Source organism: Ursus arctos, unplaced genomic scaffold (genome assembly GCF_023065955.2).
Source record: "Ursus arctos isolate Adak ecotype North America unplaced genomic scaffold, UrsArc2.0 scaffold_17, whole genome shotgun sequence".
In the NCBI taxonomy this organism is placed as follows: Eukaryota; Metazoa; Chordata; class Mammalia; order Carnivora; family Ursidae; genus Ursus; species Ursus arctos.
The window spans coordinates 26332202-26356892 of record NW_026622841.1 but is presented as its reverse complement, the minus strand read 5'-3'; the positions used below and the strand labels follow the sequence as shown (position 1 = coordinate 26356892).

Genomic DNA, 24691 nt, shown 5'->3' with positions numbered 1-24691 from the left:
TTCTGTTCAGTTCTCTGGGTCTCCCCTGTGTTCTCACAGGCTAGGCTAACCAGTGGGCCCTTGGCAGGTGTTCTCCACAAATGATGGAAAGAGTCATGTACCTTTTCACAGGCTCGTAAGTCCCCCCAGGGCTAAAACACTTCCTCCTGATGTTTTTCTCCATTTGCCACTGGATGTATTGAAACTGGGGAAAAGCTGCTTTTCTTAGTGAGCAGATGCCAAGATGAGTTCTTTGTGGGGTGTGGTCGGTAATAATTTAATTAGCCCAGCTTTTTTGGGAAAAACGTGTTAATTAGTTTTCGCTTAAAATACACCCTCTCGATAGCCTCTTCTTCCCCACTTCCGTCCCCTGGGTGAAGCCCCAGTTTCCCGTCCACGCTGGGCAGCAAGTCTCAGCCTGGCTACTGCTGTTTCTGGAGAGGGAAATGCGGAAAGTCATTTCGGTGCAGCCGTGGATGATGACACGTGCTGACTGATTCTTGTCGGTCCAGGAGACAGGGGAGGGGCAGGACCCCCGCAAGAAGTCACCCGCGGTAGCCTCCGGAGAACCATGAAGTCCTGGGCCCCGTGCCACACACGCCACCCTTCTGGTCCCCAGTCCCAGCTCCAGGAGGTGCTGGGAAAGGGCTGCTGAGACGCCAAGGTGGAGGCCAGGGGCATCTCCGCGAAGGGGTGGGAGGGAAAGTCTCCGCCCTCAGACGGAAGGGAAGAGGTCTCTCCAGGTGAGCCCGTCCCCCCGCTTCTTGTCCAGCCACCTGCCGCAGTTGAAGATGGTGGCCACGCCGGTGCTGGTGTTGGTGACTTCCACCTTGTCCACCAGCCAGCCCGAGCAGTAGCCGCTGCTGTCGTGTTCCACGCGCACTTTGCGCAGCTCGCCCAGCTCCAGCGTCTCCAGGAAGAAGCGGTCGGTGCTGCCCCGCTCGAAGAGGTTGCGCATTTTCTGCTTCAGCTCCCGCTTGCCCGTGTCCCCGTTGGCCCCGAAGATGGTCACGAAGACATTGGCGTCGGTGCCTGCCCCTGGCTCATAGCCCGTCGTCACAATGACCTCGTACTTGACCGGCACCAGGCTCTGGACCTTGCTGGCAAAGCTCTCCGTCGTCTTGGTGACCTCGAATACCTTGAAGTACTTCCTCTTCCTCTTGAGCGGGATGAGGCAGTCACAATTGAAGAAGTACCTAGGGGGGAGGGAGGAGGCTCAGTGGACACCAGCCGAGGCTCACACCCGCCCCCTGGGCCCCTGGTTCATAAATGATCCCTTCCCCAGGTGGCACAATATTGGGGCTGCAAATGCCTGCATTAAGATAGGAGGATGGAGTCTTGCTCATCTTAACATTCACAGCAAGTGGCTTCTCTATCCTTCCAGGTGCTCCTTGATTCTCCTTTTACCCCTCCCCCTCTATACTCCATGTCCAATTCACCAGCAAATCCCACTGACTCCATCTTTAAAATAGGCCCAGAATCAGTCACTTGAAAAAGGATGCAGTATCCCACTCTCTGCTCTGCTGCCCGTCTGGTCCAAGTCCGCAGCACCTCCTCCCTGGGGCAGATCAGACTCCTAGCTGGTCTCCCTGCTACCTGGGGTCCATTCTTTACACAGCAGTCAAGTGACTCTGTGGACATGTAAGCCCAAGAATGTAACCCCTCTGCTCAGAACCCTCCAGTGGCTTCTTAGGTTAAGTAAAAACATCAACTTACAAAGGTCTGCAAGACCCTACGTGATTACACCCTCCGCCCGGGGTTTGCCTTTCTGATCGGGCACCTGGCCTCCTCCAAGCTCACTCCACACCAACCATGCTGGTCCCCTTGCTCTTTCAGACGGACTGATGACTATTTCTACCCAGTATTGTCACCTTCAGAGACAGCTGCAGGATCCAGAGTGACAATCCCAGGCAAAGCCAAGCGGAAATGTCACTGGGGAGCATGTGCTCCCAAATCCCTTGCACTGGGCTGAGTTGAACTACGTGGTGTGTGTGTGTGCGTGTGCTCATGGTCTAGACTGAAAGGGGTAAGAGAAAGTCCTTACTGAAGAAGCCACCATAAGCTAAAACAAATCAAGGGACAAGAGAAATGGTCTTGGGCTAAAAAGTCCCCTCTCTACCCCCAGCCCCCACAACCCCAATTTTAGCCTCTGGGCAATGGTAGTGAGCCCAATAATTAGTTACAAAGGAGGAAGTAAGAGGGCACGGTGGGAAAATGCTGCACGGGGTGCAAGGGGGTCTGGGGCCTGCCCCAGCCCTGCCACCTCCCACCCATGTGACCTTGGACAAGCCACGTCCCCTACCCAGACCTTGGCTTTCCCGTTGGCAATGCTAGAGGTTTGAATTGAACAACTGCTAATGTTTCTTCCCACTCCCAACTGCTAATATTTTAACAGCTTTGGAAATAAGCTCTCCTGGCACTGACTGATGACGTCAGGAAGGCAGTCCTGACAGGTTGTGCCCAGTGGTGCAAAATCAGACCCCTTTTAGATGAAAATACACGACTGCAAAAAGAGCTTGCTTTTCTGTGTGCTTCCTAAACGCCAGGGCTTTGCAATCTTGCATCTCATCAGTTCCCACAACAACCCTGAGCTGTAGGCATCATCCTCCCATTTCACAGAAGGGGAAACCAAGTCTTGGAGAAGAGAAGTCACTACCAAGGTGAGCCAGAGCCGGGCCCGCAGCCAGCCTGCCTAGCCACCGGAGGAGCCAGCCCCTGGAAGACACGGGCAGGAAATCCTTATTCTGCTTCAAGATCTCTCCTCCCCCAGTTATCACTTGATAAATGTGGATTGTTGTTACGTACCACACTTTCTTAGAGGGGATATAACTTCATTCTTTGTTTAGACATTCTTTAAAAATGTATTTCTTCATGCAAATTCTCACTGATATACATAATTCTATATAAATGTACAAATCACGTGATCACATGCATGTTTTTCTAAATGCACTCTTTTTCTTCTCCTTTCTGCTTGGCTCTCTCTCCTTTTTCCCTCCTTCCTTTCCACTTCAACAACCCACCTTTACCTCAGATAACCCATGTAACAGTTGCGGGTGTATCTTGCCAAATTTCCTTCCATTTCACCCCACCCCGCACAGACCCACATAGACACAGACATATGCGGGACGTCAGTGTTCCCTTTACAACATGGCATCATATAATATGTGTTTTCCCATATCTTGCTTTTCCTGGGAATTGCTCCAAGTCATCTGGTACATATTTAATTCATTATTTTTAATGGCTGTGAAACACTCCCTGGTACAGCTATAAGGAAAAGATTTCTAATAGATATAATTATAAGATCACCAAAACGTGGGACCCTAGGGCTTTGTGGAGTTAAGAATCTCATGTGGGGGGCGCCTGGGTAGTGCAGTCGTTAAAGCGTCTGCCTTCGGCTCAGGGCGTGATCCCGGCGTTCAGGGATCGAGTCCCACATCAGGCTCCTCCGCTGGGAGCCTGCTTCTTCCTCTCTCACTCCCCTGCTGTGTTCCCACTCTCGCTGGCTGTCTCTCTGTCACATAAATAAATAAAATCTTTAAAAAAAAAAAAAAAAGAATCTCATGTGGAAGGACACATTCCAGGATTTTCCTGCTAGAAATGAAGATACGGTCATCAGGAAGAATAAAGGCAAAAGCAAAGAATAGCGGATGAAAAGAAATTAAATATATTTGAAAAACTTGTAAATATGATCACAGTTCCGTGAACAGTGTGTTTGTGAGATATCAGTCAAGTGTCAGAGAGAGTGGAGTCACCTAATACCCACGGTGGCCATCTCTGACGGGTAGGGCTTTAGGGAGGTGTTACTTTCTTTTATAGGCTTTTTGTATTCTTTGAATTTTATAAGGACTGTGTATTTTTTAAGGATTTATTTATTTATTTATTTATTTATTTTAAAGATTTTATTTATCTGAGAGTGAGCATAGCGGGGGGGGGGGGAGAGGGAGAGGGAGAAGCGGACTCCACACTGAGCAGGGAGCCGGCACAGGGCTCAACCCTGGGACCCTGGGACCACGACCTGGGCTGAAGGCAGATGCTTAACCAACTGAGCCACCCAGGCCCCCCAAATATTTATTTATTTGAGAGAGAGAGAGTAAGGTGGGGGAGGAGCAGAGGGAGAGGGAGAGAATCTCAAGCAGACTCCGTGCTGTGCTTGGAGCCCAACACGGGGCTCAATCCCATGATCTGAGATCATGACCTGAGCTGAAACCAAGAGTCTGACATTCAACTGACTACACCACCCAGGCCCCCGATACAATCATTGTGTCTTATATATGAGATTGAGATAAAACAGTAAAGTTATTTTTGATTAAAAAAAGAAGAAAGAAAAGCCCCTGTGTGTGTCTTTGCACTGAAATGCTGAGGATCTTAGTGGTGAAGGAGACCTGGCTGGGAGGTATTGCCCATTGCAGAGAAGGGGTCAGAACTGGAAGCGGTTGAAAGACGAAAATTTGAGATTAGTGTGTTTATAGGAGATTGAGATGAAATTCTTCTGTAATTCACAGAAGTCCAGCTACTACGGTTAACATGGTGGTTGGAAGGAACTGCGGGTGCAGACACCATCCCTCAGAAGCCACAGGCTTGAGACCTGCACAGGCGGGCGGGCTGGAGTACGACCTGTGCGAGCCCCTGCCATCCTCCCCCCAGTGCCAGACTCCGGGGCACGTGCAGCTCTCTTCCCAGAAGGGGAGAGCGAGCACAGGGAGGTGAGGGTTACTGCCTGAGGCCACATGGCTGACCAGGCGACAGCTCTACTATCCGGGGTCTGGACTCCCTGCACCCCCTTTCCCACTGGGAAGATCCCCCACCCCCCACCCCAGGGACATCCCTTCCTCCCCCTCCAGCCCTGGTAACATAAGACAAAAGGCCACACTCTTGAGGGTGTAGGAATGGCGGCTTCTTTCCACCGGAAGAGAAATCCTGCAACCCGGCGCCAGGACTGTGGGGTAGGAAGTTCATGGGTTGAGTCTGGGTTTCCCCTCCCTTCTGAGACTGGAAGGTGCTGGGCGGTGCTGAGATTTTGGGCTCACTCTCTTTCTCACAGCTGACATTGTCGGTTTAAAGCTAACTCGAGTGGGGATGATTTCATTTGCTTATTGTGCTGTATTATATTGTCTTGTCTTGTCGGTTTATTTCAGGGGTTTGCCGAGGTGTGGTGTCAGCAGCCAGACTCCATGTGGTTGGGAGGCAGTACTGGGGGGCAGGAGGGGCTTAGCCCCGGCCCCAGCTTGCTGGGTGAGTTGGTAACGCCTCTGGGCCTTCTGGGTCCCCCTCAACTCCACATCAGTGTTGCTCCAAGCAGCCGCACCCAGAACTCTGGCAGGATTTATTGCACCTGCTGATTTTTCTCTAAAAGAGCAACGGATGACACTGTAGCCTGCAAGGGACTGAATTGTGTCCCCCCTTCAAATTCACATGTTGCAGCCCTAACCCCCAGAGTGGTGGCATTTGGATGGCATTTGGGAAGTGATTAGGTTTAGATGAGGTCATGAGGGTGGGGCCCCTTGATGGGAATAGTGCCCTTATAAGAAGAGGAAGAGACACCTGCATCCTCTCCCTCTCGCTCTCTCTCTCTGCCATGACGACACAGCAAGCTGGGAAGAGAGGCCTCATCCGGACCCAGCCATGCTGGCACCCTGACCTCCCACTTCCGGCCTCCCAAATAGTGAGAAAAGATGTCTGCTATTTGAGCCACCCGGTCTCTGGTCTTTGGGTATGGCAGCCTGAGCTGGTTAAGACAGAAGCTTGGAAGTCAGACCCCTTTCCTGGCGACTCTCCAAAGCGGAAGCTTGGTCACAGGTAGCCAATACCAGGATGTCGGCCTGCTGCCGGGGGTGGGGAGCGCAGACAGACATGGCCTTGATGGCTGCCGAGCCTGCACCTGGCTGCTGCTTCTGTCTGTTCACCGGGCAGGCATGGCCATGCACAGGGCCAGCTCCAGAGGGCGGGGGCGGCCGCCGTTCTGCGGGGCGGGGGGCAGGGTGGGCAGCAAGCAGCCTGGCCCTGTGAGTTGTGCACCTCGCCTGTCACTCACTCCCCGGGCCTAGCCTCCAGAAGGCAAGAGCTGCCCCGGGCATCCCCTTCCTCCCCTCCTGGCGCCTTCAGGGCCTCGGGCTCTTTCTGGCATCCAATGTGGTAACCAAGTGGTTTTAATTAGAAAAACGGCTGGCTGTGGACCGTTACCCAGGTAACTAAAACCCTTAATCCTCCAGAAATGCCCTGGAGGGTGGGGGTGGGAGGGATGCAAAGCTCCTTATCCAGAGTTCAGGGGCAGGTGGGCCATGGGATGACTCCAGCTGGTCTCTGGTCCGCACTGCTCACCAGGACGGCAGGGCTTTCACTGTGACTGCGGAAGGAGCCGGCTTCAAAGCTGTATTTCTTTGTCATTCACAGGGATGGGAGGGGAAGGGAAGGGAAGCGTTGCTGCCTGGCGTGGTTGGGCTTACTCGGTGTTTTTCCAAGGAAGCGTCCCTGGATTAAAAGGCTGAAGCATCCAAGCTCATCTGCTCTAGTCCCTGCCTCTGAGGGGGGGCGGCCTATGGCTCAGAAACCTCCAGAACAGTACAGCTGCCTCTTCCCTTCCTGCCTTGCACGTTTCCTGAATGAGGTGGCCTCAAAGGGGACAGCTCCCTGGGCTCTGGTGCCTTGCCCGTGCTCTAGCCCCTGCCAGTCCCTGCAGAGGAAGCAGCACTTCCGGAGGGAGGGGCGGAGGCCCAGTACATACACGTTGCCGTACTCCATCTCCGTGATGGTGATGGTCTTGACGTGCCAGACCAGCTCTCTCTTGGGGATGAACCGGTCCTCCCTGGCGAGGTGGCCCACGCAGAGGGAGGCAATGTCCCCCAGGTAGACGCTGTCAAACTCAAACGTGTCTGTGGTCCCCCTGCAGGACACAGAGGTATGACCCATAAGAGCTGCCCGAGCCCACTGAAGGAGGTGAGCATTTACGGAGTGCCTACTGCATTCCAGGCACGGATCTGAGGAGCAGGGATGGAATGGCAACCACAACCTGACGTCAGGCCTGAGTTCTTTGAGGGGTTCCGTCTAGTTTTGGAACAAGACAACCACAGCCATTAACAAGCCCTGCTTGGTCCAGTGAGCACCAGTGAGTGGTAATATCATGAGGCCCATAGAGCCGGGGGTGGGGAGGGGGAGGCCCTGGGCTCTGGGTGTTGGGCTGGGGAGGGTGGTGGTGTTCAGAGAGCAGAGCCAGGGAGGAAGGGAAGAGGCCCCCAGGGGGAACTGACTTGGCGCAGTCATGGGACGGAGGCACAGGCATCATGGGGCGGGGGGGGGGGGGAGGTTACTGGCTTGGCTGCAGCCGGGGTTCAGCCAGGTAAGTGGCAAGGGGAGAGGTGGGGTACGGCCCGCCTGTGGGGGTCCACGAGTGCCAGTCTAAGGAGCTCAGACTTCGTTCTGATGCACAGGGAGTTCGCGTGGAAGGTATAGTGGGTCATGGGACGGGGAGACTTCTGTCAGCAGATCTGGGGGGAGCGGGGAGCTGAAGTGGGCATCTGGGCAGTTCAGGGCGGGCTCTGGTGTGGAGGAGGAGGGGAGACTCTCCCGGCGAGCCTGCCAACCAGGAATGGTGAGAAACCCAAGTCTGATTTTCCTATAAAGCATCTTAGAGGCTCTCTCCTCCCTTCCTCCTTCTAAGTAGAACTTAGTTCTATGCTGTCTCACATGATGATTTTCTTGCAATCTCATGGCTGAATGTTTTCCTTTTCAACTAGACCGTTTGCTCCTGGTCTGCACTGACTTGGAGGAGGTCTGCAGGGCTGTAGGTCCTGCTGCAAAGTGGGCTCTCTTTAATGAGTTAATTATTATTTTTTGCTGTAGCTTTCCATTAACTTTTAAAAACTGAAATACATTTGACAGAAGACTGTAAATTTAAGGTGTACAGCGTGTTAATTTAGCATAGTTGTATATGCTAGTATGACCGCCGTCGTAGCAATAATTAGCACCTCTAGCATGTTACAGAATTAGCCTTTCTTTTTAGTGGTTGGAATAATTAAATTCTCATGTAGTGGCCTCTCTTTGAGTGGCAATCTCCTCCTTTCCCTTTTATAAGGGAAACTCCTCCATCCTGACGAGTTTGCACGGGGTTGGCACACAGTAGGTGATCCACAGTGCAGTTTAGGCCCATCTGTATACTTATGGCGCCCACCAAGGGGGCTGGTTTTGCGGGTTCCTCTCTTACCCACCCCACCCACCATCACTCCCCTGTGGAAACCCCTCTTCCTACTTCCTAAAGGCCCTCTGTCGGGAAGAATTTTCCACGAGAAACTCTTTGGATCGGTTCTTCCTGCCTTCGAGGATGAGCCAGACGTTCTCCCTGGTTTCACCTCCGTTGCCCGTTTCTATGACGATCTCGTAGGCTGCGGTGGAGAAGGTGGGAGATGGTCAGCTGGGGGAAGCAACCCCCACTTGCGGCTTCCAGGTCCCCCATCTGATCTTAGACCATAGCCTGGGGGCAGGTGGAAGTCTCCACAAGGAGGCACTACAATGAGAACCTGCCCCCTCGGGGACTACTGGAAGCATCTCTTTTAGTTATAGAGCAAGTGCTTTGCCAGGTGACCGTGGCAGTGGCTGGGAGCGAAGCACCAGGAAGCAGCAGGTGGGGATGAGTTTTGGGAGAGGTGCTGGAGCCTGGCTCTCAGGGATGGACAGCCCCCCAAAATGCAAAACGGAGATCACGTGCAGAGAGAGGGAGGAGAGGGGAAAGGGACAGGGAAGCCCTGGTAGGCCAGAATCCGGGAGAGCCTTGAAGTCTGTGCACAAGTGTCAGGTCCTGCCTGGTCTCGGTTCTCACTCTGATGTCTGCCCTCCTCCCCGGCACTGCCCTCAAGCATGTCTGCATTCATTCAGCAACATTTGTTATGTGGGTGCCAAGTGTCAGGATACGGTTAGATTCTGGGGGACACTGGAACTCCCTCTGTAGCCCCAGACGCACTCTGACTACCACCCCCAGACAGAATGTGCTAACCTTGCAACCTTACAACAAAGGTCTGAAGGAACTCAGGGCGAGAGGAAAAATCAGCTGCTTATTACCTCTCCAACCCCATCTTCTCGTATTTTCTCCCTTGCTCCCTCCATGCACTCTGCCTCCCTGCTGTCCCTGGAGTCCTGGGGCGTGCCCTTGTTCCCTGCGCTGCAGTGCTGCCCCCCTTGCTCTCTTCACCCACACGGGCTTGGCTCAGCCTTCACCTCATCCTTGCTCACGGAGGTCAGCCCCAACCCCTCAATTAAGATTGCACCCTCACTGCCCCCAGCACTCCTGGCCAGTCTTCAGGTGCTCCGTATTTTTCTCTTCTCTTTATCACCTGTTACCTTGTAACATGCAATGTAGTTTGCTTATTATTTTACTTTTATTGAACTCCCCCTTCCACCTGAATGTAAGCTCCATGAGGGCGGGGGAGGGGGTCCTTCATTTTGCTCACTGATACATCCCAAGTGCCTAGAACAGTGCCTGGCACACAAGCACTCAATACATATTTGATGAGCAAATGAATGGATCTTCGGGCCACAGGAAGCCTCAGGAAGGAGGCAGCATTCGAGCCTGAGCTTGAAGAAGAGCGATGAGGACCATCGGCAGAAAATGAAAGGAGGTTCTAGGTAGAGGGAGGAGCACAAGCAAAGACTGAGGGCGTGAGCAGGGCTGCGAGTTCACGTGAGCCAGCTCCCGCTCCCCAAGAAGCAGGCCAGAGGTGGAGCTGTCCAGAGTGTCCCCTGTGCATGTGGCTCTTGCAGCAGTAAAGGAATCATTGAGGGTCTGGGATTCTGGATTCAAAGCACAGCTCTGTTTCTGCACCTTTCTCCCAGAGATGTGATACAGACAGTAGAGAGAAGGCACGGCTGCGTCTGCAGCTCAGTGTAACACTAGCCCTTCTGTTCTTGTGACTTCTCTCAAGGAGAGTGTCTGCTGCTGAGACAGGTGGGATGAATCTGGACAAAGAGGCAGGTAGCCAATGATAGGGGAGGAGAGCCACAGAGAGCACATAACTCCTGAAGGAGGTGAAGCTCTGTGGGTCTGTACAAATTCTAGCCCAGGACACTGAGGACCTGTGATGGCTGAGCCATTGTCAGGTCCCACTGCCATTCTGCTTTCCCTACAGAGGGTGGGGTGAGTTCTGCAAACCCAACACATGGGAGTTCCAAGTGGATCCTGGGCTCTGTTGAGGAAATGGTTTGTTGGCACCTAGGGGAGGAGGCAGGGGAGCTAGGAACCTACAGGCTCACTAGGTGAACTCAAGTCAGAGATTCAAGAACCAATGCAGATGGAGTGCAAATGGACCATGATACTTCCCTGTTGGTCCCAAGGTAAGGTAGCAAAGTAAGGTGTGTCAGCAAGAACATTTAGAGAAATTAGGAACAAATGTTGCCAATGGCATCTGTGGTCTTTTGAGAGGAAGTTTCAATGAACATAGTTCACCCTGTCCTCTTCCCCGGTCTTTCATCAATGGCTTGATAAAAATGTGGAAGGTGTGACTCTCAACTTTGTGTATATGTTGCTGGGGGGAAATGGACAGAGGAGCATCAGGGACCTGAAGGATTGGGGCAGGTGGGAATGGTGGGCCCAGGCTCGTGGGGACCAGTGTAAGGTCACCCTTGAGGCCAGCACACCCACAGGGCAAGCCTGGCTGGAGAAAGGAGCTCAGCAGCCACAACGTGAGTCACCAGCACAAAGGGGCCACCGGAAAAGCCACCATGGGCTCTGGCGGCATGAGTAGATTTCAAGTGGCAGGACAGGAGAGGGGAGAGCAACCACCCTGGAAATCTTGCTCTTGGGCATGGCACCTGCAGAAGAAGATGAACAAGAAATGTGGGATATCCCATCACATGAGCAGGTGCTGAATAAACAGGTGTTTGTCCCGAGGCAGGAACTGCAGGGACACATGATGCTGGGGAATGTCAGGAGGAGGACAGGGGGCTCCCGGAACTTGCTGTTCCAGATCACCTTTCCCACCTCACAGTGTCAGGAGGACTCCTGCTCTGTGGGTCAGATGGCCAGTCAGAATCTTCCCTTGGGAGACACTCTCTTCCCTTCCACTGAGACTGTTAAGTAGAAGGCTGTGGGGTTGGGGCTACCAGCGACCGTCTTCCCACAATGTAGAGAAAGAAGCAGAGCTGAGAGGAAATGGGGGACAGAGAGGTACTGAAATGACTGGAGCCTCTGGAGACAACCAAGTCAAAGCCAGCTCCACCTGAGACTTCCAAGTTCTGGGAAACAACACATTCCCTCTTTGCTGGAGCCAGCTTAGATTTGGGGTTCAGGCACAAACAACCAAGAGTGCTGACCACTCTTGAAATTTTCTGTTTGACTCCACTGGGACTCCCAAAGATGGGAGCTTTGAGAACTTGAGTACGAAGATGGATTTTCTAACAGAGCTGCCTGGTGAAGTAGTGAGTTGGTCCTCCAACCCCAGGGAGTTGGTCCTCAAACTGGACTCTAACTGGCCTGGAAATGTTGTAGATAAGGCTGACTGAGCAGCCCTAAAAGATGTCAAGGGAGGGAGAACAGGCAGGAGAAGGGCTGTAAAGAGGGGGGACTGGTCCTGCTGGAGGATGTCCCTGTGAGAGATCCTCCCAGGTGTGTGTGTGTGTGTGTGTGTGTGTGTGTGCGTGTGCATGCATATGCATACAAGAGCATGTAATCCTACTGTTCAGCCCTTACTCTGGGTTAATTGCAACAGAATCTGGGAGTAGGACCCAGATGTCATTGTTATTTAAAGGCTGCCGATGGCTTTCAGCTTTGCTGTGCACTGGAATCATCTGCAGAGACAGGTGCTCGCAGAGGGCTGGCAGCAGCTTCTGGAACTGCTAACAGGAGTTAGAGGTGAAGGCAGAGAACAGGGGCTAAGCCAAGTGACCCATCTGGAGACCAGCCAAGCCCAATAAGGACGAGACCTCCTGCAGCAGGGCAGTGAGTCCTGGTCTAGGAATCAGGTCACCTGGGTCCTGCCAGCTGTGAATGGGCCTTAGATGTGTCACTTTACCTTTCTGGGTTTTTGTTTTCCTTACCCATGGTATAGAGGTGTGAATTTGCCCCCTCTCTAGCTCATGGGGTGGGAGTGGAGCTGTGAAGACCTAACGAGAACAGAAGTGCAGAGTGCTTTCCACACGTGAAGCTCTGTTCGGTACTGAGAGGGTGTTTGTTCTCGCAAGCTGAGTCCTCAGAAACGCCCCGGGGTCACAGACACTTGAGAGTCAGTGCCACCAGGGCAGGGTCTTGGTTTTATCCATGGGTGTGTCCCAGACCTCAGAAGAGGCTGCGGCCCTTGGCAGGTGCTCAGTACATCTTTGCCAAATGGTTAAATAACGGGCGCTGAGGACTGGGATGTCTGGTTCCAGCTGTGTCCCACGCTCTCCCCAGGGTGACCGCCCATCTGAGGACACAGGGAAGGTCATCTGTCCCCCTGTGGACGCCTAGAGGGCGCCACTCTGCCCTCCGCGGCCTCTAGGGAAAGACAGATCACCCCGGCCAGCTCCTGGGCTCCACGCCCCTGCTGTCCCGTCTCCAGCCTGTAACATCCTTCCGGAACTAAGGCGGGTGCCGCCTCCCCTCTGCAATCTCCCTGCCAACCCAGCCCCCGCAGGTCTTAGCAGCGTTTGGCAGGAAATCTGCGAAGGAGACTCAGTGATTATGCTCTGAGCCGCACAAATCTCTCCTCTCCTGAACGCCAACAGCCCGAGGAGCCTCTATCGCTCCTCTTTGCACGTTTGTAAGGGGCTTAAGCATTCCTATTGCATAAGGGGCTTACGCTTCTCCCTCTAACAAGATAGGAGGCTCTAAGAGAAAGGGCCGTCTCTTCTTCCATTTGCTGAGCACTAACTGCACACTTAGCAAATCCCAAAACCTACAGAACTGCAGAAGGCTGCAAACGTGAATGACTCTGCCCCTGACCTCTGGGAGCTCCTAGTTGTACAGGGAGACTAACCACGTGCAAGTGCTGATACAAATAAACTGGAGGTCACAAAGCAGGGTGCACCACTCACAGAATCTATAATGAAGCTGGGCACCTGGTAATTCCACCCTGTGAATTAGGGAGGAATCCCTTCACGGTAAACCTGACAAGGGGGTGCTTGGCCCCTCCTTTGCATGCTCCCTGGGACACAGTGCTCACTATCTCTCAGAGCAGTTAATTTCATGATTGGGTAGTTTGGATGGTGTGGCCAACATGAGAGGGTGTCTTTCTACCAGAGATCCATATTTCCCTTCCGTGGTATACAGTTTTTCCACTGGAGGGGCTGTCCAGTCAGGGACTACATTTCCCAGGTGCCCTTGCATCTACGTGGAGCCAAGTGATTCGTTCTCACCAATAGAAAGTGAGTCAATTTGTGAAGAAGGTAGGGGAGCATGCCTTCTCCATGTTCTTTTCCCTTTGTAAGAACTGTGGGAGCCATATGTTGAAAATGGCAGAGACACAGATCAAAAGAGCTTGGGTCCCCGAATCACAGTGTGGAAGGTCTCCTGACAATAGCCACACTAGATGGTTTATTACATGAGTGAGAAATGCATTTTGGTTTGTTAAGCCATTGAGATTTGGGGGTTCACCTCTTAATGCAGTTAGATTACCTTGAAAACTGAGGTTAAAAATCCTTTCTTTATACCTTTGATAAGACTTCTTCAAATCTGTTGAACCCAGACATTGGCATCTGTATTAAAGAAACACCTTCCTAGTCCTGGGATGACCATCCACTTCAGGGATCAATTACTTTTTCCCCTTTAAGTACCCCCTGAGGAAGGATCAAAGAAAGTGGCTGCTGGAGATGCTGGCTCCCCCTACACATTCTGTTTCCAGAAGTCTTGATTTGTCAGCTGTTGCCACAGGCACCAATTGTATGCCCGTGATATAAAAATAAACCAGAGACAGAGCTTCCCACCAAAGTGCCCAGCCCAGCCCTCAGGGCAGGGTGAGCTTGTCCCCAGTGGTTTTCCGGCCACCTAATTAGTCCCTGTGATTGGGGCCATGATATGGGACCAAGGTCTCGGCTGTTCCAAGTTCACCAATAATATTTAGGGTGCTTATTTCTGTACCTTCCCCAAATTCTTCCCTTCATTGGACATCTGATTCCCCTCTGGCTATAACGGTCTCTACTTCAGATTTACCGACACCATCCCCCACCCCCCCCCCCAGCTACCTCTCGTTTAACTCTGAAGACGCAGCCCACGAGTCACACCTGCCCCCCACGTACTGGTCTCCTCCAGCTCATCACGGATCTCATTGTGGGCACAGGCCAAGTCACGGAGCGTCTGCCTGTCCCCCTCACTCCTAGAGAGCCAGCGGTCACACTGGAAGCGGAAGGTCTCGTCACGCGAGTTGTCCCTCACGTCGATGTAGCCCAGGTGCCAGCCGGGAAAGATCCCTGTGGAACGACAGCGTGGGGAATGGGGGCTGAACGTGCTGCCCCGCTTTCAGCTTTCTGCTGCCCCCGCCCCCGCCTACCGGCTGTGCAGCCCCACGCAAGTTCTCTTTCCTCTCTGGGCCTGGCTTTCCTTGTTGATGAAATGAAGAGGTGGATTAGATGGGTCTCTGAGGGCTCGTCTAGCCCAGAGCATGTCATTCTCTTTGCAAAATCCTTAGCCTGGGGTTCATGAGCCCTTAGAGGATCTGTGTATGGGAATGAAGCAGTCCAAGGGCCCAGAGAAATTGTGCTGTAATTACCCATTTCACCAGGGGTAGGGCTCATAGCTTCCATCAGATTCACAATGGGGGCCACTGATTTTTGGGAGTTCACACAGCTGAAGGATGAATCCTGTTACCTCTTGACACCACTATGCACCTGACTAATGCCCATTACCCTTCTAGCATCAGTTCAGGCATCACCTCCTCTGGGAAGCCTTCCCTAGGGTTCCCTGATTGCCCAGAAGGCTTGTATCTGGCATCCCTGCACCTGTCTTGGCCACACCCTGAGCACCCTGTGTCACCATTGTTTACATGTGTCTCCTCCCCGGACCATGAGCTTTTGAGGGCAGGGTCCAGGTCTTATTTGTTTCTGTTTCCCTAATGCCTCGCATACTGACCGTCACACAGTAGCTGCTCAGTGAATGCCGGACATGTATGTCATGACTTCGAGGACCTTGGCTGTTTGGCAGTCATAGAAGGGATTCGAAGCTGCTCTTTCTTCAGGGTATATGTTAAACCTGAAAGGTCTTGGCCTACTATTGAACATACAGCTACTTCTGTTGTAACTGGCAGGGCCTCCCTCAGAAGTGCTCCCCCCAGATCATAGCGATCAAGTATGAATCGCTGCATTTACTGTGGAGCTGTGTCATGTTTGTACCCCACACTGATTCAGTTACTCTCCGCCCTTCAAAGTCCCCGACAACTCTGAATGCCAAAGCGCCCGTCACATGTGCGGGGAATCCAGTTGTGTAACAGGTTATGGTGATGATACTTGCTGCTCATAAACTGTCCACAAGGCAACCTGTCAAGGAAGGCACGTAAACGCGCTCATGTCTTGCCCTCCCATGTCCCCTGGGCGTGTGGGGGCCGTCCCATGTCCCCACCAAAAAGCCATTCTCTAGGATCGGACACTGCCCTCAGCAACACCTGTCGACCCTGCTGCTGGTCTCAAGGGTCTTATAAGCACAAAGACACACAAAGATGGACACAGACTTCTGGTCCCTCAGACTTCCAGGGGTGGGGGGTAGACGTGGAGATTCTCGGGCAGGGCATACATACTGGCAGCCCTAGGATAGCTTAATTCTGGGTTTAAAAAGCACTTCACATATTTTTTAAACATAGATCTTTACTGAAGTAGAAACCCATGAGTGCTAAAACAATTATGTTAAAATTGAAAACACTTCTGTGGAGTTAAACAGTGGTGAGTAATTTCATCAATAAACTTAAAAAGAATCTCAATAATATTTTTATTCTTCTACATTGGGGCCAGTTCTGACTGTAAGATTATAAACTGGCTGCTTTCTGAGATGGTCCCTGATAATGTCACGAAACTGATTCGACGGCGTAATAATCCCTGGTGTGTTCAGCCTGGAAATGAGGAAGAGGAAACCTACTGGAGCAGTCCTTACAGGCTTCCAGAGCGGAGCCGAGAATAGGAGAGGCAAGTAAAAAGGAAGGCAGAGAGAGACATGTTGGGCCTCTTGGAAGTGGCATGTGTGTGTGTGTGTGTGTGTGTGTGTGTGTAGAGAGAGAGAGAGAGATGGATTCTGCTACCCAGGCCTTACTCAAATCAACTATAAAAGCATCTCTCGAGTAGGAGCCAGGCATCAATGGTCTTTACAGCTGCCCAGTGATTTCATGTGTAGTCAAGGCTGAGAATGAGGACCTCCACTGCAATCACCTGGGCCCCCCCTTCCTGGAGATTCTGTTTGAGTGGGTTTGCAGTGAGGTCCATCAATTGCCGTCTCCAACTAGTTCCTAGGTCATGCTGATGCTGCTGGTCCCAGAGCCACACCTTGAGAATCAATGGCTTAATGATCTCTCCTGACTCCAGGATGATGGTCTTTCTATGACATCATGACAAAATGATCAATGGGAATCAATGGGAATTATAAGTGTGAGAGTGTGTGTGTATGCGTGAGTGTTAGTGGAGAAGGATGACATTAATCGGAGAGGTGGGTCATCCCAAGATCATTTCTGTTGCCAGAACACACTACTCACCCTGCTTCAAACCCAAGTAGACTTCACTCCTGAATTACTCCCTGGACTCCAGGCAGGGTGGTGACAGTATGCTGAGGGGAAGGGTGGATTCTGGGCTGGCTTTTACTTTAGCCACAGACAATTCAGTGCTGTAATGTAGGGGTGAAGACCACCAAAGAAGGAATGTGCCTGGGTTGCCCTGGTGCATGGTTGCTTCTCCTCCCACCCTTTCCCCCTTTCCCCTGTCCTCTGAAACCATGGTAATGTCTCACCCATCCCCAATTCTCTTTTCAAGTAGGAGTTCTGAGAACCAAATAAACAAAGCACCCTCCTTCCATAGTAAATAGCAGGCTAACCTCAACTCCTTTAGATGAAAGAAACTTGTCCTCAGCTCTTTTCTCATTGCTAACTTAGTTGCTTGTTTTGGAAATGTTTGATGTGATTGACAGGGATCCTACCACAACTACCTCTACTAATAACCTATCAGACATGTAGCTGGAAACAGGAAGCTCTGGACAGGCTGATGTCACATGGTTGGCTTTTACTGGTAAAGACAAATCCATAGTTACAGCTTGGCTAACGGTGTGGCCAGCACTAGTCTGATGGTAGAGACCCTGCCTGACCCTGTGCACCAACAGGGATCCACCTGAAACCTATCATTAGAGAGTCTGTTTCTTTACAAAGTCTCCTCTTTTTAAAAATTTATTTATTTGAGAGAGAGAGAGACCTTGCACAAGAGAGAGCATGAGCAGGGGAAGGAGCAAGAGGAAGAGAGAGAAGCAGACTCCCCGCTGAGCAGGGATCATGACCTGAGCTGAAGGCAGAGGCTTAACCTTAACCGACTAAGCCACCCAGATGCCCCCAAAGTCTCCTCTTTAAACTTACACTTTATTTATTTATTTTTTTTTACACAAAGATAGTTATCCCACACTGCTGGACACCATACCTTTCCACTCACAACCAATCCATATCAGAGCATATCTGCCTCATTCTCTTTCATAGTTGTATGGCTTTCCTATCCATGCACACTAGAAATTATCTAAGCACACTCTACCTTGTGGACAGATAATTAGTCGTTCTCTGGAATTTTACTCCTATACTTGATGCTATAGTTATCATCCTTCCACATATATCATAGTGATCTTTTAAAATCATAGATTAAATTCTGTGGTAAAAAGGTTCTTCAGGGGGCACCTGGGTGGCTCAGTCCATTGAGCATCTGCGTTCGGCTCAGGTTGTGATCTCAGGGTCCTGGGATCGAGCCCTGCATCAGGCTCCCTGCTCAGCGGGGAGTCTGCTTCTCCCTCTCCCTCTGCTTCTCCCCCCAACAGTCCTTTCTCACTCTCTCTAAAATAAATAAATAAAATCTTTAAAAAAAAGTTTTTTTATTTCCCCAGAGTTTTCATCAGAGAAAGCAAGAGAGCAAGATGAATTAGAAAATAAACTTGGTATGTTATAATTTGTTCAGTATTATAAATGCTATGCAGGTAATTGGAATTAAGGGGAAGAATAAATCATTTACCTTGATTTTCTTCTCTGGACTATATCTCATGGTAATCATGGGAGCACTTTTTTTAACAAAAGAATTGTAGCTAATAAGTGGATAAGAAAGGATAATTAGAAAATCGCCATTTGTAATCCTAATTGATCGTCACTGGATGAAGCTGTTAGATGAACAGTTACTGGGGGTGGGGCTGGGGTAACCAGGCTGACAGTCCCCGGATCCACTATTCAATGTGAATGTCAGGAAGAGTAGGATTGCTGTGAGGTAATGTGAAGTACACGGTTCCTATTTTAAAGAAGCCCTGATGTCACCTATAGAGTATTCTTGCCAAAGGAAGTTGAACCTGAATCCAAGCACTCCTTTAGGGCTGACTTCCAGATTGTAGGAAACACAGGGAATCGAGAGGCAAAGGCACTACTAGAAGCAGACAGACAGATCCAGAATGCAGACATTCTATAGATCACTGGGCCCAGTCCCTTCCAAAGCCAATGGCATGACAAAACAAAAAGAGTAGGCATGCTCTGCGTTTGAAGAGACTGAAGGGAGATGGCAGCTAAATGTAGAGCGTGGACCTTGTTTGCATCCAGATTCAAGCAAACCCAAAAGTACAAAGGCATTTTTTATGTCAAGGAAATTTGCATATGGAGTGGAAACGGATGGCACAGGAAATCATTGTTAAGTGTGATAGTGGCATTATGTTTCACTCAAAAATGTCCATTTTGAAAAGGGAAACATACTAAATATGTTTGGGTTGAAAAAATGAAGTTAGGGTTTGATTTTATATCATCTAGCAACTGAAAAGAAATTAAGAAAGAAAAAGAAAAAGTGAAAAGGGGAAGGCAGGCATGACAAATCATAATGGCTGAGTCTATGTGACGGGTTTGGGGAGGTTCATTACACCAGTTCCCTCACTTCTGTGCATCCTTAAACGTTTTCATAAAAACATTACTGGATAAACAAAGATGGAAAGGTAGATTCAAGGAAAGAGACAATTGCCATGCTATTAAGGTAACTAAACGTTTGTAACTTAACTTATGTGGCATCACCGCTTTTTTTGTGGAAAGCTCTCAAACGAAATATTTTTGTCCTCATAAATTGCTATGCAAGGGAAGCATAATGTAGCTTGAATATTTTTAAACTAAATATGAAAAAATGTGGCATAGAGAGAGAGAGAGCTTAAGGACATATTTAGCTGTCTTGGCTCATATTAACATTTAAGCTTCCATCTATGGAGGAGAAAGTTACTATAAAGAGGAAGCTAGGCAGAGAACCTGGACTTCCTTGTACCTCTCCTGACCCTCGTATCCCTGCCACCTGGGTTCAGTGAGGCTACAGACAGACATCTTCCTTTCCCTGCTTTCAGATCCAGAGTCTGGCTGGAGGGGAGGAGGCCCACTCCTCTGCCTAGAAAGGAAAGAGGATAACATTGGTGCCCCGGGGTTTCTTTAAGGCCAGGAGCCCTTATGGGACCAAGGCAATCAGATGGTCTTGAGTTATCCAAGGGAGGCATCAGGCTCTTTGAAGAGCAATGGCACATAGTGGCTGGACCTGCATGGAGCTGTCCATGGTGCTGAGCTGCCTCCCTTTTCTTTTGACAGCGAGGGGATACAAAATGATTGGCTGTCAAGTTTTTGTATAGAAGAAAAATGCATCAAGAAAAATGAGAAAGTCTAGATATGTGCATAGTCAGTGTTGGGGGCAAGGTGGGGAAGCCGGTATTAGTGGACCTAGTCATGACCCTGAGATTCATGGCCAGGACTTAGTTTTTGAAAGTATTAAGGCATGGGAAAAACTCTGATTCCAGAGAAATGTAGGTTTCCTGTGACTGACGCATGGAAAAAATCAGGAATGGATCTGAGAGGGTGAAACGTGGCTATAAATAAATTCTATTAAAACTATATTAAGTCCCTACTATAGTACAAGCAATGTGATAGGCATTAGGGAAAGAGCAATGAACAACGGTGTAGTTAGGAACTAAGCTTGATTTCTAAAATTTGTCTAGAAACACAGGACATTTTCTAACTGATGAAAGTGTCAAAATGGTGGCAATCAACAGTTTTCAGTTGCCTGCCACCCTGAGGTAGAAGGGTCAACATGCTGCCAGGGGGATGGTGGAAAGGTGAGGTCTGCTATCCCCACCACCCTGACTTTGAGCGGGAGCTACCTTTGTTGTCATGCCAGACCCTCAGCTTGCAGAGGTGGCCCAGGTTCAGCATGTCAGAGAAGTTGAATGTGTCTGTGTTGTTCCGCTCAAACTTGTTCCAATTGGCGGACTGCTTCAGGGCCAAGGTCCCGCTGTCCCCGTTCTCCCCGAAGATGATGATGAACACATTGGCATCGGTGCCTGCTCCTAAGGAGTGCATAAAATAAGGGCTCTGGGTGCCACCCTCTCCAACACACAGCCCACTTGCTCTGGTTTCCATCCTGGCTTCCTTGGAGGACTCAGTGGTGCAGATGGGAAGTTTAACATCGATGAGTCCAGTGGAGAGGCTGGAAAGGGCTGGCTAGTTTCCTGGGACTCCTGGGTCTCCAATTCTATCCTTCATCTTATCTCTGTGCCTTATAAATGCTATTGGGCCAACCGGAGTCCTGGTTAGCAAGTGTGAGTGGTTTAGTGCAAAAGCTCATTTATTTCTGGGGAAATATACCCATACTTAAAAGGTGTGCTGAAGACTGGCTTTGCAGTTTAGAGATCCAGGCTCCTTCCTGCACAACGTGGGTTCAGAAGGAAACAGGAAAGTTCCTTGTTACCCAGATCTACCCCTGGTTGACAGTCTATATTACAGCTTTGTATAATTTGCTTAAGCCAGATAGAGGTTTCTTTTTAACCCTAGTTAAATAGAAAATGTTTCTGGAAGAGGTAGCTCCATGAAGCTTTCCTAACATACATACCCTGCGGTTATCCAGGGACTTATCAACTATTTTCTGAGAACACATCTTGAGGGAATGTAGGAGTAGAAAACATGTGGACACTTGGAGCTTTTAGCAAAAAGAGTGAAGCCTCCACTGTTAAGAGAAAGGAAGAAAAGTGGTGCCAACAAACTTACCCACGATACTGACCCATCACTTATGCCTAAGATCCTACCATGAGAGCTTAATTTCTTTGGCTAAATGCTTCTCTGTTGAAAACGTAAGCTATTAGGGCCAACACGTTAATCCCTCACTAGTCATTTACGATCAGTATGAATGAGTTTGTCGCATTCCTTGCAAGAGCTCCTGAAGAGCAGTTTTGATATAGAGAAGGGCAGGCAGGAGACATTGCCTCCACGGTGAGAGCGTGTTCCCTCTCAACCTCAGACCTTCGCAAACACTAGCATTTTTGCTTGGAAGGCCCTTCAACTGGTGTTCCATCTGCCTCAGTGGCATCTGTTTGTCTTTCTGCACCAGGCTCTGGTATCACCCCTGGGAAGCCCTCCATGACCCTTGTCCCTGATCCCCAGCTAAGTAAGGCACCCTGTTCTGGGTTCCCCAGATCCTGCGCAGACCTCTGTCAGAGCTTCACTGTCATTGCTCCACTAGAATGTCTGACTCACAAGACTCCTCAGACTCCAGGCCAGAGCTGGCACACAGAAGATGGTTGCCAAGCACATGGATGTGGGAAGGAACCCAAGGGCATCTGAGACGCGTAGGACCCGGGTGAGGGGCATGAGGCAGCAGCAGGAAGACAGAGGGCCTCTGAGTCACGCTCCTGCACAGTTTTCACAAGTGCTTGACCAGAGTGCACAATCAGGTTCTCCCAGACCTGCTTGAGGGAGGAGGGTCAGAGCCAATTCGGTCACTAGGAGGAAATAATTTGGACAGAAAGTGACACATGGTGGAAAGGACTCACATTGACTAACATTTGGCTAGCAGCCCAAGAAAAGTGAGAGACTGACCGGAGCCCAGGACCTGAGACAGAATTTGAGGGAGGGCAAGGGTAGCGGGACGTGGGACTGGGAGATGGGAGGGATGCCCTGACTCACCCAGGATGTCACTGGTCTTGACTGAGACAGTGTAGGAGGTCCACTCCATCATCTCCTCCCCATCAATGACAGCGCACATTTCACACACGAGGGTCTTCTTGCCCTTCCGCTGGGACAGCCAGTCTCCATAGTAGAACATGGTCAGGTCTCCGGTATCCATGTTCTTCAGGAGGATCTGGGTGAGAGAAGCCAGTGTGGGAACATCCTCCCTCCCCTCCACCAGCTGTCCACCTGCGAATGCAGCCCGCTTGGCTGGACCCCAAGGACCCACTATTCCAGACCCAAGATGAATTCTGATTTAGATTCTCTGGGACAAAGACCCTGCCCGGTATGCTTTGCACAGGGTCAGAAGCCCCTTAGTTTGGGGATTTGGAAATGGGTAATTCATCCAAACATGTTTCTGAGAGGTACCTGTTATTGTGCACAAGAAGTGTTTGTTGAATGAATGACAGAAACACGGACCAACCAAACCACTGTCAGCCACAAATACCTGAAGTTGGCCAAGTTGTCCTTGGTATGGGCACCATATTGTTGGCTCAAGAAAAATCTGTTAAAGCCTGAACAGGGGAGTGGGAGCCTGACGGGACTCGGGACAGATGCCTTTGGTGGCTGGGAGATTTAAGGACTGAATCAGGGAGAGCAGAGCCCAAGATGGGAAAAGAGGCAGCTACCTAATGTGTGATCACAGGGCACCAAAAGCTGCCTGCCATCCTGCCTGAAGTCCCCAACAGTAGAGCCTCTGCTGCCCTGGTTCTTGCTGTTCCTCTGCCAGTCCTCCCAATTTACCTCCTCCAGGAAGGACACACTAAGTCTCTGTCCACATTACACTGACAGTGCATTCTGGACACAAATAACTAAAACTATGTTCTCCGGTTAATTCACACCAAAGGGCACACTGGATTATGTAGGTCTGGTTCATGTCGTAACCCTCTAAAGTGACATTTGCTCTTTAACCAGGTCCACTGATAACCCAGAAGAGCAGGAAGAAGGGCTGGGCAGCAGGTGGAAGGAAGACATCTTACCCTCTCCAGGAACCATTCAGGCCGGCTGCCCAGGCCATCAATTCGGATCCGCATCTTGGTGAATGGAGCAATGTCCAGGATCTCCATGACGAAGGTGTCATTCTGCTCCCGCTCAAATCTAGGGGAAGAGAGGAGGGGCATGAAGTGAGGACACTGGCTACAGTGAGGAGCTAGGCCAGGGTGAGGAGGGAAGGGGAGGCTCCCAGTGACTCCCCAGTAGTTTGTCTCTTGTACCCCAGATGGGTTCTTGAAAGACTGGGTTAAGTAAGTTTGGCTGATAGCATTGGCCCTGAATCAGGCTCTGGGTCCTAATCTCATTCCACTAGCCACCTACAGCAGTCCCAGCTTCTCTCTGGGACTTGGTTTCCTCATCCTTAGTCTGGGGGAAATGACACTGGCCCTGCAATCTCACAAAACTGTCAGGAGGACCAAATGAATGTGACATCAACTTAAAATGTAAAAGGAATTCCATACCTGCAAAGCTTCAAATGAAATTCTAGGAGTGACAGGGCTGTCATGAATGGTGGGGCAGGTTGTACACTGCTCAACTCTAGATGGTACCATTTACATTTTTCTATATACAATCTGCAAAACTAATGGCCTGAGATTAGGTAATGTTACCAATAACTATTAAATGGCAGGCAAAAAAAAGAAGGTAATATTGCTTTTGTTGCTATTACTGTTTTTCTGCTGAATGACCTCATTATCTCAGAGACGCTCTACCTTGACTTCTTACTGCTCTTCCTACAGGGCTACATGTGTAATGCAACCTTCAGTGCTGACTGCTTGACTGCTGACTGATTCCAGATGCTGCTGTTGCTAAGCCCTCGGGCGTAATGGAAGCAGCGCTGAAGACAGGACCCTGCATGGAGACTGGGCTTCCTTATATACAAGACATATGTTTAAAAACAGGCCACAGCCAGTGGGGGCTGGGACTGAAAATGCTGCAAACTGGGAACTACTCCTTGTTTTAGAGACAGAGGTGGAACAGAGGCCTAATCCTTTGTGATAACTTACTCATGTGTATTTTATGATTATTAGAAGTGAAAACATTCTCCCAGAAATCTGCCCTAAATCCCTCCTGCTCTGATCTAAGCCCTGCCTGTCCTCTGGTCCTGTGGAAACTAGAAGGAGGTGCTCACAAGTTACTTGTCGTGCTCAGAACACATACGGGAGATTCTCTCAAATAATCTTTCAACTAGCTGATTCCTCACTAGGTGCATAATTTTGCAGATCAAAGGAGTTTTAGAATTTTTTGCTTTGTGTTTCTCTTTAATTTTCACCCTTTGAATTTAGCCCAGTATTCCCATTTTAGGGAGATTTTATGGTGGGGCAGGTATAAAAGGGAGAAAGAAATAAGCTTTTCTTCTAGAAGACTATAGAGTGGACGACTCTGCCCCCTCACCCTTTATTACAGGCTAGACACCAATTACTACTGGATGGACCACCTGTCCTCAGGGTAAAAGGCCCACGTCCAAAGCGAAAGCCCCTCTGCGGCCCTTCATCCCTCCACGACTCACTAGCCACATCTTTCCTGCTGCCCCAGACCCCCTCAAGACACCTCAGCTGACATGCAGGAGGACTCCCACATGGAGAGGCCACCCTGGGAGTGGTGATCAG

The 24691-nt window shown here is 50.3% G+C and overlaps 1 protein-coding gene across 2 annotated transcripts in view; it reads right to left on the bottom strand.

Annotated features, from left to right (window-relative positions):
- Nucleotides 1–694: 694 nt before the first annotated feature.
- The window catches only part of LOXHD1 (lipoxygenase homology PLAT domains 1), a 156264-nt gene continuing 132267 nt past the window's right edge, over nt 695–24691 (bottom strand). For both annotated transcript variants that reach the window (XM_044383194.1, XM_026496247.2), the window contains 7 exons: nt 23072–23189; nt 22050–22224; nt 20252–20437; nt 14173–14343; nt 8222–8354; nt 6701–6859; nt 695–1175 (listed from right to left, as the gene is read on the bottom strand). In XM_044383194.1, coding sequence (XP_044239129.1) covers nt 695–1175; nt 6701–6859; nt 8222–8354; nt 14173–14343; nt 20252–20437; nt 22050–22224; nt 23072–23189 — 1423 coding nt within the window. The remainder of the gene's footprint in view (nt 1176–6700; nt 6860–8221; nt 8355–14172; nt 14344–20251; nt 20438–22049; nt 22225–23071; nt 23190–24691) is intronic.